The sequence below is a fragment of the Trachypithecus francoisi genome, unplaced genomic scaffold, assembly GCF_009764315.1.
Source record: "Trachypithecus francoisi isolate TF-2019V2 unplaced genomic scaffold, Tfra_2.0 Lachesis_group3, whole genome shotgun sequence".
NCBI lineage: Eukaryota > Metazoa > Chordata > Mammalia > Primates > Cercopithecidae > Trachypithecus > Trachypithecus francoisi.
In genome coordinates, this window is record NW_022681468.1 from 18,557,293 (window position 1) to 18,577,281 (window position 19,989).

At 38.9% G+C, this 19,989-nt stretch overlaps 1 protein-coding gene across 6 annotated transcripts in view; it reads right to left on the reverse strand.

Moving 5' to 3' along the window:
• The window catches only part of SPATA7 (spermatogenesis associated 7), a 61,566-nt gene that overhangs the window by 21,612 nt on the left and 19,965 nt on the right, over nucleotides 1-19,989 (reverse strand). For 5 of the 6 annotated variants that reach the window (XM_033191684.1, XM_033191681.1, XM_033191682.1 and 2 more), the window contains one exon: nucleotides 1,230-1,363. In XM_033191684.1, the coding sequence (XP_033047575.1) occupies nucleotides 1,230-1,363 (134 nt within the window). Of the gene's footprint in view, nucleotides 1-1,229; nucleotides 1,364-7,386; nucleotides 7,481-19,989 lie in introns of those variants that run through there. The other variant, XM_033191686.1, reaches the window with a different exon arrangement.

Genomic DNA, 19,989 nt, shown 5'->3' on the forward strand with positions numbered 1-19,989 from the left:
CAAAAATTTACATAAAATGAACTTCCTACATAAATCTAACACTGAATTCATTCTATAATGACCTAAAAAATGAATCAGTAGTCAAAAATTTTCTCATTAAAAAAACACTTTAGGCCCAGACAATTTTAATGTTGAGTTCCATCGAATTTAAGGAACAAATAAACCCAAATGTACACAAGCTAGTCTAGAGTACAGAAAGAAGAAACAGTGCCCAGTATATTTTATGAGGTTAGCATAACCAGACACAAGGAGTAGAAAAAATGAAAATGACAGGCCAGTATCAATAATGGATAGATGCCAAATTTCTAAACAAAATGTTAGTAACTAAATCTAGCAATGAATAAAAAAGGTAATGTACCATGACTAAGTTCTGTTTACAACAGGAATGCAAAGTTGGTTTAACATTGAAGTCAATTGTTGTAATCCATTACACTAACAGATTAAAAGAGGCTCAGCACAGTGCCTCATGCTTGTAATCCCAACACTTTTTGGGAGGCCGAGGTGGGTGAATCACTGGAGGTCAGGAGTTTGAGACCAACCTGGCCAACATGGTGAGACCCTATCTCTACTAAAAATAAAAACATTAGCTGGAAGTCGTGGTGGGTGCCTGTAATCCCAGCTACTCGGGAGGCTGAAGCAGGAGAATTGTTTCAACCCAGGAAGTGGAGGTTGTAGTGAGCCAAGATTATGCCACTGCACTCCAGCCTGGGCAACAGAATGAGACTGTATCAGAAAACAAACAAACAAACAAAACAAAACAAAACAAAAAAACCACAGATTAAAAATTATATCATAATATCATCATTCCAAGAGATGCAAAAAAGCATCTCATAAAATTAATATCCATTCAGCAGAAAGGGGAAAAAAAATGTCACAAACTAGGAATAGAACTTATTTAACCAGATGTTTGAAGGTATCACAAAAAACCTGTAACTGGAGTCTGCAAACTATAACCTTCAGGCCAAATCTGACCCAGTGTCTTCAGTTAATAAAGTTTCAGCAGAACACAGTTATGCCCATTTATTTATGTACTGTCTATGTCCGCCTTCCAATGGCAGAGTAGTTGTGACAGAAACTGTATGGCCTGAAAAGCCTTTTAAAATATTAACTATCTGGATCTTCACAGGAAAAATTTGCTGACCCTAAACTATAGTAAACAAAGTCAGATTGTACCACTAATGAAGTACCATAGAAACATTTGCTTTGAAAAAATAAAAATACTATCTTACCTTTTGTAAGGTGTTAAAAAGTGACTTGGAATTATTTTTAGAATTGGCTCGCATTGCAGTTTTAGTTAATTTGAACTCTTTTTCACATCGTGCTAATTCCTTTTTGAGTTTCTCTCTTCGTTGTTGGTCTGCATCTAAAAGGGAAAACAAATCTTTCAAAATATGGAACAAAATAGAAAATTTTTTTTTGGTCTTGTTCGAGTAATAAATGGAACATTTTTCTTGTTAAAATGTTATGATATGCAAATAAAAATCCATATACTTTCCTATATAAAGAGTTACACATTTTAAAAATTATTTATTTCACATGTGCCTCTAGATATTAACTAACACATTTAATTTATAGAAATTCTAAATGGATTAACTATTTAAATAACACAAACAACGTAGTGAGATTTGTGTAGTTACCAAAAGAGAAAAAAAAAAAAAAGAATGCCAACAAGATATGACAAACTGGCCAAGCCTAAGGGCATAAGAAAGCAATTCTTAGCAGTTATTCACAAAGATATGAACGTTACAAATGCTTAACCATGTTATTTGTGACTATGTAATCACCAAATACATAAGTTTGTACGAGTCTAGAGACTTATTCGCCAAATGAAATATTATTAATACCATCATATTCCATTAAAGTATTAAATTTATATGACTTCAAAAGGTAGCGTTACATTTTAAAAACATTAGTGTGATCAGGGCAACTGACTTCTATTTCTCTTAACTGCTATTCATTTGGAAAAACAAACAAAAAAGTGCTTTCACACTTTAGTGTGCTTTATGTCAGGCACTGACTAGTTATCAAAGACTAATCATTATATAAAGATTAAAAATAATGAAATGAAAGCTAGCCAAATTTCAGAATTAAGTAGAAGGTTGACTATCAGTAAAACGACTTGTCTTTTCATACAAAATTAAAAATCTATTGGAATTGATTCCAACTTAGTGGACAAGATAGTATCAAGTCTAAAATCACTTTTATTTGAATCAGAATTTATAAAAATGTCTACAAGCTTAAAAAACTAAGGTAATTTATATGTACATATAGCTTTAGTTATAATTGTTAAACAAGATTATAAGCATGTTAAAGTAAATAGGTCTATTTGTCATTTAAAATGACTGAAATATTACTTTAAGGCTATTCTATCCTCGAATACTTGCTTAATGAATGTATTAGCTAAATTACAGCAAATGATAATGCTTGTGGAGTGAATTAAATACCTTCTCAGTTGGATCTGTTATCTTACTCATAGGTAAAATAGGTGAGTAAAAAAAGAAAAGAGTCCTCAGACACTAACATTAGAAAAATGTTCTTTTGTATTGTCAAATCTACCTATTCATTTATAAGTAAAACTTTCTCACACCATCTATAAAAATCAACTCCAAATGAATCACATTCCTAATTTAAGAGCTGAAACTATAAAATTCTTAAATTAGACAATCAAAATTAAAAATGCTGGCTGGGCCCAGTGGCTCATGCCTGTAATCCCAGCACTTTGGGAGGCTGAGGTGGGCAGATCACTTGAGGTCAGGAGTTCAAAACCAACCTGGCCAACACAGTAAAACCTCCTCTCTACTGAAAAAAGAAAAAAAATACCAAAATTAGCTGGACATGATAGTGTGTGCCTCCAGTCCCAGCTACTTAGGAGGCTGAGGCAGGAGAATTGCTTGAATCCAGGAGGTGGAGGTTTCAGTGAGCTGAGATCGAGCCACTACACTCCAGCCTGGGTGAGAAGAGTGAGATTCTGTCTCAAAAGAAAAAAAATTAAAAACGTTTACACTTTTTCAAAAGCCACATGTGAGAAAAAAGCAAGTCACATATGGGGAAAATATATTTTCAAATCATGTATCTAATAAAGAACTTGTATTTAGAATACAAAAATAACTTACAAACCAATAATAATAAGAAAATCCAATTTAAAAATAGGCAAAAGATTTAAACAGGTATTTCACCAAAGATATATAAATGGCCCATATGCACACAAAAGAAAATGCTCTACATCATTAGTTATGAAAGAAATACAAATTAAAACCACAATGAGATACCACTTCAATCTCACTATAATAGCTATAGTTAAAGAGGGTCAATAATAAGTGTTAGCAAGGATATACAGAAACTGAAACCCTAATATATTGGGGGTAGAAGGCAAATTGGTACAGCCACTTTAGAAAAGTTTGACAGTTTCTTAAAAAGTTAAACATAATATTACAATATGACCCAGCAATTCCACTCCCAGGTATATGCCCAAGAGAAATGAAAACATGTACACACAAAAAACTTGTATATGGATGTGTGTAACAGCACTATTCATAATGGCCAGAAAAATACAAGCAATACAAATGTTCATCAATTGATTGACAGACAAAATATGGCATTATTCATATAACAATTCTATTTTGCAATGAAAAGAAATGAAGTACTGATACAGGCTACAACATGGACAAATCTCTGAAAACCATTATGCAAAATGAAAAGACTAATGCAAAAGGCCATATAAATAATTCCATTTATGTGAAATGTTCAGAAAAGGCAGATCTGTAGAGAAACAAAGTAGGATACAACTAATATGGTTGTATAGATGCAGCTGGGAAATGCCTCTCCCACCAAGATGAACTAAAATATTGAGTAAACCATCCCACTGAACAGAACTTTTGAAAGGAAATGCTGCAAATTGATAGAGAGTTGACACAGAGATCACAGTGAAGAGGGAGGAAGCTGGGAAACCTGCACACAGTCGCTGAGAGCCAGAACTAGCTCCTGGTTCTAAGGAAGGGGTAAGTAAAGGAACTCTGGAATCCTAGCTACAAGAGATCCCACGACCCCCATAGTCATCTGAATTGGAGGGGGAACTGTCTGGAGATCAGCAGAGGCAGTGCTCGAACCCGAACGGAGCCCAGGATTCCTGACACACAGTGCAGTTGTGGCAAAATGCGACCATAGGCACCCATCCACCAACGCCCTCTATTTTGCTCTGAGTGACTACAGCTCCTGCTGTCTGCCAGACCAAGAGAAAGCAAAGGTTGCCTTTCCTGGGAGACTGGGTCCATCTGAACTACATGCCCCCATTGCTTACTAGCCCTTCCCACGACCACTGCCTGGTTGCTGCCACAACAGGGTGCCCATAGCACAGCCTTCACTGCCCTACGTGATTGTTTTACTGGTGGTCTGGGAACAGTTTAGCTCCCCTGCACAGCTGTTGCTTCACCCTGAGGGGCTAGAGAACAAAATCATGGGCTGGCCCAGTCCCAATTCCCCAGGATTCAACTACACCACCCAGGGGTATAAAGCTGAGATCTGTGACCTGAGCTTGAGCAGAGCCGGAGCCCTCATGCTTAGAACACTGAGAAAAACATGGCGCAGGTTCATCATGTGATGGCATGGGAGTTGGGCATCCCCCACTCCAGAAGATGGATCTGGCAAGGGTGTGGTCTGTTAGCCAGCTACAGCCTCTTCCTCAGGGAGTCCTATGGTAGAGAACAACTGGAACAGCCCAATGATCTGGGTGCAGAAGTCTTGGGACAAGCCTAGCTGGTCAGGCTTGCTCCTGGGGCAGATGCTGGAATGCTGGAAAGAGACCCACCAGGTCAAGGGACCATGAGCTAGGCAGGCCCCACAGCCAACTGCTGGGCTAAAAAGCTCAAGCTGTGTGTGCCACACAAGCTGCATACCTGTGGTACCACTGCTATGCCTGGGGATCCCCCACCTTTGACCCACTCCATCACAAAACCACAACAGACAAATCCCAAAACACGCTCTGACTCTGCCGAACTCAGAGGACCAATGAGTGTGCAGAAAGTTGTGGGTCCCCTGGTGACCTAACCTTCAGCTTGAACTGCCCCTAAGTGAGGGGGGAGTGCAGCTCACCAAAGCCCCCGCTGGGACTAATGAAACGAAGGTATGGCTCCAGTAATTGTAGGGGGCTCCACCAAGGCCTGAGAACAGACCTGGTGAGGGAGTCATCTTTCACTGCCCATCTTCCCTCTCCAGAACACTGCTGTTTACACACTGAAATGCAAACAGGTACATGGCTGAGAGACTATGTGTTGGTCCTTACTTTTAAGTACCATCTACTGGATCACAGCCTGAATTACAACACCAAACAAAAATAAATTTCTTCAACACATAATGCCTGTGAAACCCAATGCAGGAAACTAAGGAACCCATACAGAGCCTTAGCTTTCTGAAATCACCCAGAAATGAAGCCAATCAACTACACACTACATACATCACAGTCAAACTCTCAAGGGAAAAAAAAGAATATAGAAACAAAAAGCCCTAACCAAATGACAGTGAATTCAATAAAAGAAAGAAAAGAAAGAAATGCCAGCCCCCTCAGATGAGAAGGTATTAGCCCAAGAACTCCAGCAATTCAAAAAGTCAAAAGTCAAGAGTGTTTCCTTACCTCCAAAAGATCACACTGGTTCTCCAGCAGTGAATCCTAGCCAGATTGAAATGTCTGAAATAACAGACATAATTTCAGAATCTAGATGGTAAGGAAGCTCAACAAGATCCAAAAGAAAATTGAAATCCAATCCAAGGAAGCAAGAAAAATGATCCAAGAAATGAAAGACAACATAGCCATATTAAGAAAGACCCAAAATGAATTTCTGGAATTGAAAAATTCACTACAGAAATTTCACACTACAATTGAAAGCCTTATTAACAGACTAGACCAAGCTGATGAAGGAATTTCAGAGTGTGAAGACCAGTCCTTTGAATCAACTCACTCAGAAATTTAAAAAAAAAAGAATTTAAAAAATGAAGAAAGCCTCTGAAAAATACAGACCAAACCTATGACTCACTGACATGCCTGAGAGAGGAGAGAATAAGCAACTTGGAAAACATATTAGAGGATATAATCCATGAAAATTTCCCCAATCTCGTTAGAGATGTCAACATACAAATTCAAGAAATTCAGAGAACCCTTGTGAAATACTATACAAAATGACCATCCCCAAGACACAGAGTCACCAGACTTTCTAAGGTTAACGTGAAATAAAAAGTCTTAAAGACAGCTAGAGAAAAAGGAACACCAATAACAGGCTAACAATGGACTCAGCAGAAATGTTACAAGCCAGAATAATTTGGTGACCTATTTTTAACCTTCTTAAAGAAAAAAAAATGCCAGCCCCAAATTTTATATTCTGACAAACTAAGCTTCCAAAACAAAGAAGAAAGTCTTTCCTGACAAGCAAAAGCTAAAGGAATTTGGTATACCTAGACCTAGTGTGTTAGGATGTTCTTGAATTGCTATTAGAAATACCCAAGACTGGGTAATTTATAAGGAAAGAGGTTTAATTGGCTCATTATTCTGCAGGCTGTACAGGCAGCATAATGCCAGCATCTGCTTCAGGGGAGGTCACATGAAGCTTCTGCTCGTGGCGGAAGGCAAAGAGGGAATGTGCATTTCATATGGCAAGAATGAGAGGGGAAGGCAGTAGGGGCATACACTTTTAAACAACCAGATCTTGCAAGAACCCACTCACTATCATAAAGACAGCATCAAGGGGGTGGTGCTAAACCATTCATGAGAAATCCACAGACATGATCCAATCACCTCCCAATAGGGGCCAATCCCAACACTAGGAGTTACATTTCAATGTGACATTTGGGTGGGGACAAATACCCAAACTACATCACCGAGCCTACAAGAAATGCTCAAGGAAGTTCTAAACATGCACACATAAGAATGATACTCACTACCATGAAAGAACACATAAATACAGAGGTTCACAGATCCTATAAAGCAATTACACAATCAAGACTACAAAACAACCAGCAAACACCACCATGACAGGTTCAAACCTCACACATCAATAGTAACCTTGAATGTAAGTGGTCTAAATGTACCCATTTAAAAGGCACAAGGTGGCAAGAACCACTTTCTATTTATTTTTATTTATTTAAAAAATAAAATAATTTTTTATTTAAAAAAGAAAAAAACAAGACCCAACCTTCTATTATCTTCAAGAGGCCCATCACACATGTAATGACACCTACAGGCTTGAAGTAAAGTGATGAAGAAAACCTATCATGCAAACAGTAAATAGAAGAGCAGGGGTTGCTATTCTTGTATCAGATAAAACAGACTTTAAACCAACAGCAATAAGGACAAAGATGGGCATTACACAATGATGAAGAGTTCAATTCAACAAGACTTACCTATGCTAGATATATTTGCACCCAACACTGGAGCACCCAGATTCATACAACAAGTACTTCTAGACCTATGAAAAGATTTAGACAGCCACACATTAATAGTGGGGGACTTCCAACATCCCACTAGCAGTGTTAGATAGACCCTCAAGGCAGAAAACTGACAAAGAAATTCTGGATTTAAATTTGACACTTGACCAATTGGACCTAATAGATATCTACAGAAGAATACTCCACCCAACAACTACAGAATAAACATTCTTCTCATCTGCATGTGGAACATACTCTAAGATCAACCACATGCTTGACGATAAAGCAAGTTTCAGTAAATTTTAAAAACTGAAACAACGCCAAGCATATTTTTGGATCCCAGTGGAAAAAAAGGTAGAAATCAATACCAAGAGGATTCCTCAAAACCACATACTTTTACATGGAAATTAAACCAACTTGCTCCTGAATAACTTTTGGGTAAACAACACAAGATGAAATTTAAAACAAAACAAAACAAAAAACTCCTCGAAATAAATAAAAACAGAAACACAACATACCAAAATTCCTGAGATGCAGCAAAAGCAGTGTTAAGAGGCAAGTTTACAGTGCTAAATGCCTACATCAAGAAGATAGAAAGATCTCAAGTTAACAATCTAACATTGCAACTAGAGGAAGTAGAATAACAAGAACTAATCCCAAAGCTACTAGTAGAAAAGAATTATCTAAAAGCAGAAATACTTGAAATTGAGATTCCAAAATCCATATAAATGTTCAATGAAATGAAAAGTTGGTTTTTTGAAAGGATAAACAAGATCAATAGACTGTTAGTGAGATTAACAAAGAAAAAACAGAAAATCCAAATAAGCACAACCAGATATGACAAAGGCAATGTTACAACAGATCCTACAGAAATAAAAAAGATCCTTAGAGACTATTAAGAACACTTCTATGCATGGAAACTAGGAAATTTAGAGGAAATGGATAAATTTCTGGAAACATTCAATTTCCCAATATTGAATCAGGAAGAAATTGAAACCCTGAAGAGACCAATACTGAGTTCCAAAATCGAACCAATAATTAAAAAAAACCTACCAACCATAAAAAGCCTTGGACCAGATAGATTCACAGCCAAATTCTACCAGATATACCAATAGCTGGTATTAGTCCTACTGAAACTATTCCAAAAAATTGAGGAACGACTCTTCCCTAACTCATTCTATGAAACCCAATCTATGAAACCGGCATAATGATAACACCAAAATCTGGCAAAGACACATCAAAACCAAAAGCTATAGACCAATATCCCTGATGAACATAGACACAAAAATGCTCAACAAATAGTAGCAAACCAAATCCAATAGCACATCAAAAAGTTACTAAACCACAATCAAGTAGGCTTCATTCCCAGAATGAAACGCTGGTTCAACATATGCAAATCAATAAATGTGATTCACCATATAAACAGAATTAAAAACAAAAACCTTATGATCATCTCAACAGATGTAGCAAAAACCTTTAAAAAAAATATAGCAATCCTTCATGATTTAAAAAAAAAAAAAAACCCAACAAATTAGACATCGAAAGAACATACCTCAAAATAATAAGAGCCATCTATGACAAGCCCACAGCCAACATCATACTGAATGGGCAAAAGCTGGAAGCATTCCTCTTTTGAACTGGAACAGCATAAGGATGTCCACTATCACCACTCTTAGTCAACATACTACTGGAGTCCTAGCCAGAGCAATTAGGCAAGAGAAAGAAATAAAATGCATCCAAATTGGAAAAGTAGTAGTCAAATTATCTCTTTCCTGATATGAATCTATAAATAGAAAACCCTAAAGATGCTGCCAAAAGGCTTCTTGAACTAATAAACAACTCCAGTAAAGTTTTAGGATACCAAATCAATGTGCAAAAATCAGTAGCATTTCTATACACCAATGACATTCAAGCTGAGAGCCAAATCAAGAACACAATCTCATTTACAATAGCTACACACACACACACAAAATAAAATACCTAGGAAAATATCTAAGGAGGTGAAGGATATCTAAAAGAACTACAAAATACTGCTGAAAGAAATCAGAGGTGACACACACAAATGGAAAAACATTCCATGTTCATGGATTGGAAGAGTCAATATCATTAAAATGTCCATACTGCCTAAAGCAATCTAGAGATTCAACACTATTCCTATCAAACTACTAACATCATTTTTCACAGAAATTGAAAATACTATTCTTTTTTTTTTTTTGAGACGGAGTCTGGCGCTCTGTCGCCCAGGCTGGAGTGTAGTGGCCGGATCTCAGCTCACTGCAAGCTCCGCCTCCCAGGTTTACGCCATTCTCCTGCCTCAGCCTCCCGAGTAGCTGGGACTACAGGCGCCTGCCACCTCGCCCGGCTAGTGTTTTTGTATTTTTTAGTAGAGACGGGGTTTCACCATGTTAGCCAGGATGGTCTCGATCTCCTGACCTCGTGATCCGCCCGTCTCGGCCTCCCAAAGTGCTGGGATTACAGGCTTGAGCCACCGCACCTGGCCGAAAATACTATTCTAAAATTTATATGCAACCAAAAAAAGAGCAGTCCTAAGCAAAAAGAACAAAACTGGAGGCATCACATTATCCGACTTCAAACTATACTAGAAGGCTACAGTAACCAAAACAGCATGGTACTGGTATAAAAACAGATACATAGACCAATGGAACAGACAGAGAACTCAGAAATAAAGCTGCACACATAACTGATCTTCAACAAAGTCTACCAAAATAAGCAATGGAGAAAAGACTCCTTATTCAATAAATGGTGCCAGGATAGGTTGCTAAATCATATTCTGAAGAATGAAACTAGACCCCTACCTATCACCATATATTAAAATTAACTCAAGATGGATTAAAGATTTAAATGTAAGACCTAAAACTATAAAAGTCCTATAAGAAAACCTAGGATATACTCTGCTGGACATTGGCCTTAGGAAAGAATCTGTGACCAAGTCCTCAAAAGCAATTGCAACAAAAACAAAAATTGACAAGTGAGACCTAATTAAATTAAAGAGCTTGTGCAAGGCAAAAGAAACTATCAACAGAGTAAACAGACAACCAACAGAATGGGGGAATATATTTGTAAACTATGCATCTGACAAAAAACTAATATCAAGAATTGTGATGGCTAATACTGAAAGTCAACTTGATTGGATTGAAGGATGCAAAGCATTGATACTGGGTGTATCTGTGAGGGTGTTGCCAAAGGAGATTAACATTTGAGTCAGTGGGCTGGGGAAGGTAGACCCACCCTTAATCTGGGTGGGCACCATCTAATCAGCTGCCATTGAATATAAAGCAGGCAGAAAAATGTAACGGACTGAGGCTGACCTAGCCTCCCAGCCTACATCTTCCTCCTATCCTGGAGTCTTCCTGCCCTCGAACATCGGACTCCAAATTCTTCAGTTTTGGAACTTGGACTGGCTCTCCTTGCTCCTCAGCCTGCAGAACGCCTATTGTGGGACCTTGTGATCATGTAAGTTAATACTTAATAAACTCCCCTTTATATATATATTCCATTAGTTCTGTCCCTCTAGAGAACCCTAATACAAGAATCTATGAAGAACTAAAAAAAAAAAAAAAAAAAAAATCAAGAAGAAACACAAATAACCCCATTAAAAAGTGAGAAAAGGACATAGATACTTATCAAAAGAAGACATACAAGCAGCCAACACATAAAAAAGTACTCAATATCACTAATCATCAGAGAAATGCAAATCAAAATCACAATGAGATACTATTTCATACCAGCCAGAATGGCTACTATTAAGAAGTCCAAAAATAATAGATGTTGGCAAGGCTGCGGGGAAAAAGGAATTACACACTGTTGTTGGGAATGTGAGTTCAGCGACTGCAGAAAGCAGTTTGAAGACTTCTCAAAGAACTAAAAATAGACCTACCATTCAACCCAGCAATCCCACTACTGTGTATAAACCCAAAGAAAAATAAATAATTCCACCAAAAAGACACATGCCCTCATATCCACCACAGCACTATCCACATTAGCAAAGATAGGGAATCAACCTGGGTGCCCATTAATGGTGAACTGGATAAAGAAAATGTGGTACATATACAGGATGAAATACTACATACCCATGAAAAAGAACAAATCATGTCCTTTGCAGCAACATGGACGTTGCTGGAGGCCATTATTCTAAGTGAATTAACACAGAAACAGAAAACCAAATACTGTATGTTCTCACTTATAAGTGGGAGCTAAACATTGGGTACGCATGAATATAAAGGTGGGAACAACAGACATTAGAGACTAGAAGAAGGGGGAGGGAGAGGAGGTGTGGGCTGAAAAAGTATTGGGTACTATACTCACTATTTGGGTGACGGGTTCATTTGTATCTCAAACCTCAGCATCACATAACATATCTTTGTAACAAATCTGTAGCCCCTTAATCTAAAGTTAAAAGTAAGAAAAGACGAAGAGAATAGGGATAGTAGCAGAAAGAGAAGAAACAGAAGGCTGTTGTCTAAAGTGTCAGCACTGTTTGTCATAATTCTTCTGCCAGAATGCTTTCTCCTTGATCAAAGTACCTGTTCAGGATGAAGTGAAGGGAAATGGGAGTTAATGGAATATTATAAGAATTGTTTAATGACTTTACTGCTGGAAAAAATGTTAACAGTTATTTGGAGTACACCACTGTTATATATGAATTTCTCTGCAAGTATGGTAGGATAAAGAATACCTGGAAGAAATATAGGATGGCTGGCAAGATGGCCAAATACGAAGAGCTCCGGTATGCAGCTCCCAGCGAGATCAATGCAGAAGGCAGGTGATTTCTGCATTTCCAACTGAGGTACGCAGCTCATCTCATTGGGACTGGTTAGACAGTGGGTGCAGCCCACAGAGGGCGAGCTGAAGCAGGGTGTGGCACTGCCTCAGCTAGGAAGTGCAAGGGGTCGGGAAACTCCCTCCCCTAGCCAAGAGAAGCCATGAGGGACTTTCCTGTGAGGAAGGGCGCACTCCGGCCCAGATACTATCCTTTACCCATGGTCTTCGCAACCCGCGGACCAGGAGATTCCCTCAGATGCCTATGCCACCAAGGCCCTGGGTTTCAAGCACAAAACTGGGTGGCCATTTGGGCAGACACTGAGCTAGCTGCAGTTTTCTTTCATACCCTAGTGGCGACTGGAATGCCAGTGAGATAGAACCATTCACTCCCTAGGAAAAGGGGCTGAGGCCAGGGAGGCAAATGGTCTAGTTCAGCGGATCCCACCCCATGGAACCCAGCTAGCTAAGCTCCACTGGCTTGAAATTCTCCCTGCCAGCACAGCAGTCTGAAGACGACCTGGGACGCTAGAGCTTGGTGGATGGAGGGGCGTCCACCCTTACTGAGGCTGGAGTAGGCGGTTTTTCCCTCATGGTGTAAACAAAGCCACCAGGAAGTTCAGACTGGGCGGAGCCCACCACAGCTCTGCAAGGCTGCTGTAGCCAGACTGCCTCTCTAGAATCCTCCTCTCTTGGCAGGGCATATCTGAAAGAAAGGAAGCAGCCTCAGTCAGGGGCTTATAGATAAAACTCTCATCTCCCTGGGACAGAGCACCTGGGGGAAGGGGCGGCTGTGGGTGCAGCTTTAGCCAACTTAAATATTCCTGCCTGCCGGCTCTGAAGAGAACAGCAGCTCTCCCAGCACAGCGCTTGAGCTCTAAGAGACAGACTGCCTCCTCAAGTGGGTCCCTGACCCCCATGCCTCCTGATGGAGAGACACCTCCCAGCAGAAGTCGACAGACATCTCATACAGGAGAGCTCCGGCTGGCATCTGGTGGGTACTCCTCTGGGACGAAGTTTCCAGAGGGAAAAACAGGCAGCAATCTTTGCTGTTCTGCAGCCTCCACTGGTGATACCTAGGCAAACAGGATCTGGAGTGGACCTCCAGCAAACTCCAGCAGACCTACAGCAGAGAAGCCTGACTGTTAGAAGGAAAACTAACAAACAGAAAGAAATAGCATCAACATCAACAAAAAGGACGTACACACAAAGACCCCATCCAAAGATCACCAACAGCAAAGACCAAAGGTAGATAAATCCACAAAGATGAGGAAAAACCAGTGCAACAAGGCTGAAAATTCCAAAAACCAGAATGTCTCTTCTCCTCCAAAGGATCACAACTTCTCGCCAGCAAGGGAACAAAATTGGACAGAGAATGAGTTTGATGAATTGACAGAAGTAAGCTCCAGAAGGTGGGTAATAACAAACTCTTCTGAGATAAAGGAGCATATTCTAACCCAATGCAATGAAGCTAAGAACCTTGATTTAAAAATTGGAGGAATTGCTAACTAGAATTACCAGTTTAGAGAAAAACATAAATGACCTGAAGGAGCGGAAAAACACAGCTCGAGAACTTCGTGAAGCATACACAAGCATCAATAGCTGAAGCAATCAAGTGGAAGAAAGGATATCAGAGATTGAATATCAACTTAATGAAATAAAGCGTGAAGACAAGATTAGAGAAAAAAGAATGAAAAGGAATGAACAAAGCCTCCAAGAAATATGGGACTATGTGAAAAGAGCAAGCCTACGTTTGATTGATGTACCTCAAAGTGACCAGAAGAATAGAATAAAGCTGGAAAACACAATTCAGGATATTAACCAGAAGAATTTCCCCAACCTAGCAAGACAGGCCAACATTCAAATTCAAGAAATGCAGAGAACACCACGAAGATACTCCTTGAGAAGAGCAACCCCAAGACACATAATCTTCAGATTCACCAAGGCTGAAATGAAGGAAAGAATATTAAGGGCAGTCAGAGAGAAAGGTCGGGTTACTCACAAAGGGAAGCCCATCAGATTAACAGCGGATCTCTCTGCAGAAACCGTACAAGCCAGAAGAGATTGGGGGCCAATATTCAACATTCTTCAAGAACAGAATTTTCAACCCAGAATTTCACATCCAGCCAAACTAAGCTTCATATGCGAAGGGAAAATAAAATCCTTTACAGACAAGCAAATGCTGAGAGATTTTGTCACCACTAGGCCTGCCTTACAGGAGCTCCTGAAGGAAGCACTAAATATGGAAAGAAAAAACTGGTACCAGCCACTGCAAAAACATACCAAACTGTAAAGACCATTGACACTATGAAGAAACTGCGTCAACTAACGGGCAAAATAACCAGCTAGCATCATAATGACAGGATCAAATTCACACATAACAATAGTAACCTTAAATGTAAACGGGCTAAATGCCCCAATTTAAAAACACAGACTGGCAGATTGGATAAAGACTCAAGGCCCTTTTGGTGTGCTGTATTCAGGAGACCCATGTCAGGGCAAAGACACACATAGCCTCAAAATAAAAGGATGGAGGAATATTTACCAAGAAAAGGGAAAGCCAAAAAAAAAAAGAAAAAAGCAGGGGTTGCAATCCTAGTCTCTGATAAAACAGACTTTAAACCAACAAAGATTAAAAAAAGACAAAGAAGGGCATACATAATGGTAAAGGGATCAATGCAACAAGAAGACCTAACTATCCTAAATACATATGCACCCAATACAGGAGCACCCAGGTTCATAAACCAAGTTCTTAGAGACCTACAAAGAGACTTAGACTCCCACACAATAATAGTGGGAGACTTTATCACCCCACTGTCAATATTAAAGAGATCAACAAGACAGAAAATTAACAAGGATATTCAAGACTTGAACTCAGCTCTGGACCAAGCGGACCTACTAGACATCTACAGAACTCTCCACCCCAAATCAACAGAATATACATTCTTCTCAGCACCGTATCACATTTATTCCAAAACTGACCACATAATTGGAAGTAAAACACTCCTCAGCAATTGCAAAAGAATGGAAATCGTAACAAACAGTCTCTAAGACCACAGTGCAATCAAATTAGAACTCAGGATTAAGAAACTCACTCAAAGCCACACAACTACATGGAAACTGAACAACCTGCTCCCGAATAACTACTGGGTAAATAACGAAATTAAAGTAGAAATAAATAAGTTATTTGAAACCAATGAGAACAAAGATACAACGTACCAGAATCTCTGGGACACAACTAAAGCAGTGTTTAGAGGGGGTATTTATAACACTAAATGCCCACAGGAGAAAGCAGAAAAGATCTACAATCAACACCCTAACATCACAATGAAAAGACCTAGAGGAGCGAGAGCAAATTCAAAAGCTGGCAGAAGACAAGAAATAACTAAGATCAGAGCAGAAATGAAGGAGATAGAGATGTGAAAAACCCTTCAAAAAAAATCAATAAATCCAGGAGCTGGTTTTTTGAAAAGATAAACAAAACAGACAGACCGCTAGCCAGACTAATAAAGAAGAAAATAGAGAAGACTCAAAAAGGCACAATAAAAAATGATACAGGGGATATCACCACTGATCCCACGGAAATATAAACTACCATCAGAGAATACCATAAACACCCCTATGAAAATAAACTAGAAAATCTAGAAGAAATGGATAATTTCCCGGACACATACACTCTCCCAAGACTAAACAAGAAGTTCAATCCTTGAGTATACCCATAACAAGTTCTAGAATTGAGGCAGTAATTAATAGCCTACCAACCAAAAAAAGCTCAAAACCAGACAGATTCACAGTCGAATTCTACCAGAGGTACAAAGAGGAGCTGGTACCATTCCTTTTGAAGTTATTCCAAACAACAAAGACAGACTCCTCTCTAACTCATTTTGCATCATCCTGATACCAAACCCTGGCACAGATACAAGAAAAAAAGAAAATTTCAGGCCAATATTCCTGACTAACATTGATGTGAAAATCCTCAATAAAATACTGGCAAATCGAATCCAGCAGCACATCAAAAAGCTTATCCACCACGATCAAGTCGGCTTCATCCCTGGGATGCAAGGCTGGTTCAACATATGCAAATCAATAAATGTAATCCATCACATAAACAGACCCAATGACAAAAACCACAGGATTATCTCAATAGATGTAGAAAAGGCCTCTGACAAAATTCAACAGTGCTTCATGCTAAAAACTCTCAATAAACAACATGTTGATGGAATGTATCTCAAAATAATAAGAGCTATTTATGACAAAACAACAGCCAATATCATACCGAATGGGCAAAAGCTGGAAGCATTCCCTTTGAAAACTGGCACAAGGATGCCCTCTCTCATCACTCCTATTCAACATAGTAATGGAATTTCAGGCCAGGGCAATCAGGCAAGAGAAAGAAATAAAGGGTATTCACATAGGAAGAGAGGAAGTCAAATTGTCTCTGTTTGCAGATGACATGATTGTATATTTAGAAACCCCCATCATCTCAGCCCAAAATCTCCTTAAGCTGATAAGCAACTTCGGTAAAGTCTCAGGATACAAAATCAATGTGCAAAAAATCACAAGCATTCCTATATACCAAAAACAGACAAACAGAAAGCCAAATCATGAGTGAACGCCCATTCACAATTGCGACAAAGAGTAATAAAATACCTAGGAATACAACTTACAAGGGATGTGAAGGACCTCTTCAAAGATAACTACAAACCACTGCTCAAGGAAATAGGAGAGGACACAAACAAATGGAAAAACATTCCATGCTCATGGATAGGAAGAATCAATATTGTGAAAATGGACATACTGCCCAAAGTAATTTATAGATTCAGTGCTATCCCCATCAAACTACCATTGACTTTCTTCACAGAATTAGAAAAAACTATTTTAAATTTCATATGGAACCAAAAAAAGAGCTGGTATAGCCAAGACAATCCCAAGCAAAAAGAACAAAGCTGGAGGCATCACGCTACCTGACTTCAAACTATACTACAAGGCTACAGTAACCAAAACAGCATGGTACTGGTACCAAAACAGATACATAGACCAATGGAACAGAACAGAGGCCTCAGAAATACCACCACACATATACAACCATCTGATCTTTGACAAACCTAAGAAAAATAAGCAATGGGGAAAAAATTTCCTATTTAATAAATGGTGTTGGGAAAACTGGCTAGCCATATGCAGAAAACTGAAACTGGGCCCCTTCCCTACATCTTATGTAAAAATTAACTCAAGATGGATTAAAGACTTAAATGTAAGACCTAAAACCGTAAAAACCCTAGAAGAAAACCTAGGCAATACCGTTTAGGACATAGGCATGGGCAAAGATTTCATGGCTAAAACACCAAAAGCAATGACAACAAAAGCCAAAACTAACAAAGAGGATCTACTAAAGAGCATCTGTACAGCAAAATAAGCTATCATCAGAGTCAACAGGCAACCTACATATTGGGAGAAAAATTTTGCAATCTATCCATCTGACAAAGAGCTAATATCCAGAATCCACAAGGAACTTAAACAAATTTACAAGAAAAAAACAACCCCATCAAAAAGTGGGCAAAGGATATGAACAGACACTTTTCAAAAGAAGACATTTATGCAGCCAACAAACATGAAAAAAAGCTCTTCATCACTGGCCATTAGAGAAATACAAATCAAAACCACAATGAGATACCATCTCATGCCTGTTAGAATGGCAATCATTAAAAAGTCAGGAAACAACAGATGCTAGAGATGATGCGGAGAAATAGGCAGGCTTTTACACTGTTGGTGGGAACGTAAATTAGTTCAACCATTATGGAAGACACTGTGGCAATTCCTCAAGGATCTAGAACCAGAAATACCATTTGACCCAGCAATCACATTACTGGGTATATACCCAAAGGATGACAAATCATTCTACTATAAAGACACATGCACATGTTTGTTTATTGGAGCACTATTTTTTTTTTTTTTTTTGAGACGGAGTCTAGCTCTGTCGCCCAGGCTGCAGTGCGGTGGCCGGATCTCAGCTCACTGCAAGCTCCGCCTCCCAGGTTCACGCCATCCGCCCCCCAGGTTCACGCCATCCGCCCGCCAGGTTCACGCCATTCTCCTGCCTCCGCCTCCCAAGTAGCTGGGACTACAGGCGCCCGCCTCGTCGCCCAGCTAGTTTTTTGTATTCTTTAGTAGAGACGGGGATTCACCGTATTAGCCAGGATGGTCTCGATCTCCTGACCTTGTGATCCGCCCGTCTCGGCCTCCCAAAGTGCTGGGATTACAGGCTTGAGCCACTGCGCCTGGCCGAATTGGAGCACTATTCACAATAGCAAAGACTTGGAACCAACCCAAATGCCCATCAATGACAGACTGGATAAAGAAAATGTGGCACATATACACCATAGAATACTATGCAACCATAAAAAAGGATGAGTTCATGTCCTTTGTAGGGACATGGATGAAGCTGGAAACTATCATTCTCAGCAAACTAACACAGGAACAGAAAACCAAACACTGCATGTTTTCACTCATAAGTGGGAGTTGAACAATGAGAACACATGGACACAGGGAGGGGAACATCACACACTGGGGTCTGTTGGGGGACTCGAGGAGGGATAGCATTAGGAGAAATACCTAATTTAGATGACAGGTTGATGGGTGTAGCAAACCACCATGGCACATGTATACCCGTGTAACAAACCTGCATCTTCTGCACACGTATCCCAGACATTAAAGTATAATAATAAAAAAGAAAAAGGAAAAAAAAGAACACCTGGATATTTTTTAGTCAATATTTTTCTTCTCTATATATATGAATGCAATTGTGGAAACTACTTACAAATAGATTAAAGATCATTTTGATTTGTAAATATATTTATTTAACAGAATTTCTTCTTTTTCCAATAACAAAAGATAGAATACTAAAAAAAAAAAAAAAGTAAATTAGTGGTTACCTGAGGCTAGGGGTAGGAATTTGCAGCGTGGCTGCAAATGGGTGCAAGGGATCTTCATAAACTGATGAAAATGTTCTAAGATTACTTTGTGGTTACACAATTCTATAAATTTAGTAAAAATCAGTGAATCTTATAGTATGTAAATTATTTTTCAATAAAACTTCTATAAAAATGAAAATATTTAAATAATTCAACAAACTACATTCCAGGATAGGTACTGATCAAGTTGGTAGTCTGCTATGGCAGAAAAGTACAGAGTAGCTTATAAAAACAGAGATGGCTCAAATCCAGAGTTCTCTTTTATGTGTCTAGAAAGCCTGTTTCTAAGCCAAATTCATTATAATGAAAAATCATATATAATAAAGAATGATTATTAATTACACTTAATTTGGTGATTATATTTGCAATTACTCTAAGCCATCACAATTTGGTTTATATAGCAAAAAGGAGAAACTCCTGCCTTAACTGACTAAAAGCAGAAAATAGCATGGATAAATAAGACTACCTAAATCTAAATTTTAAAAACAAAAAATGTAAGCAATTCTTTAAATACCCCTTATATGCTGTCGAATCCCAAATTTTTAGCTCTATCCTGAAATTGTCTCTTGAATTCCAGACTTGCACTCCAACTCCCTCCTCAGGGTTGCCAACTGGCTACGTAATAGGCACTTACTTCAAATGTAATGACCAACACTGAACTACTGATTTGCTTTCTCCTCTCAATCTTTTCCTATGATATTGCTCACTTCAGTAAATCATAACTCCATCCTTTTGGCTGACAGGTTCTAAGTCTTGGAAGTCATTTCTGACTCATTCCTCTTTTTTCCCTCATACTACATCTACATCCAACCCATCAGTAAATACTATTGAC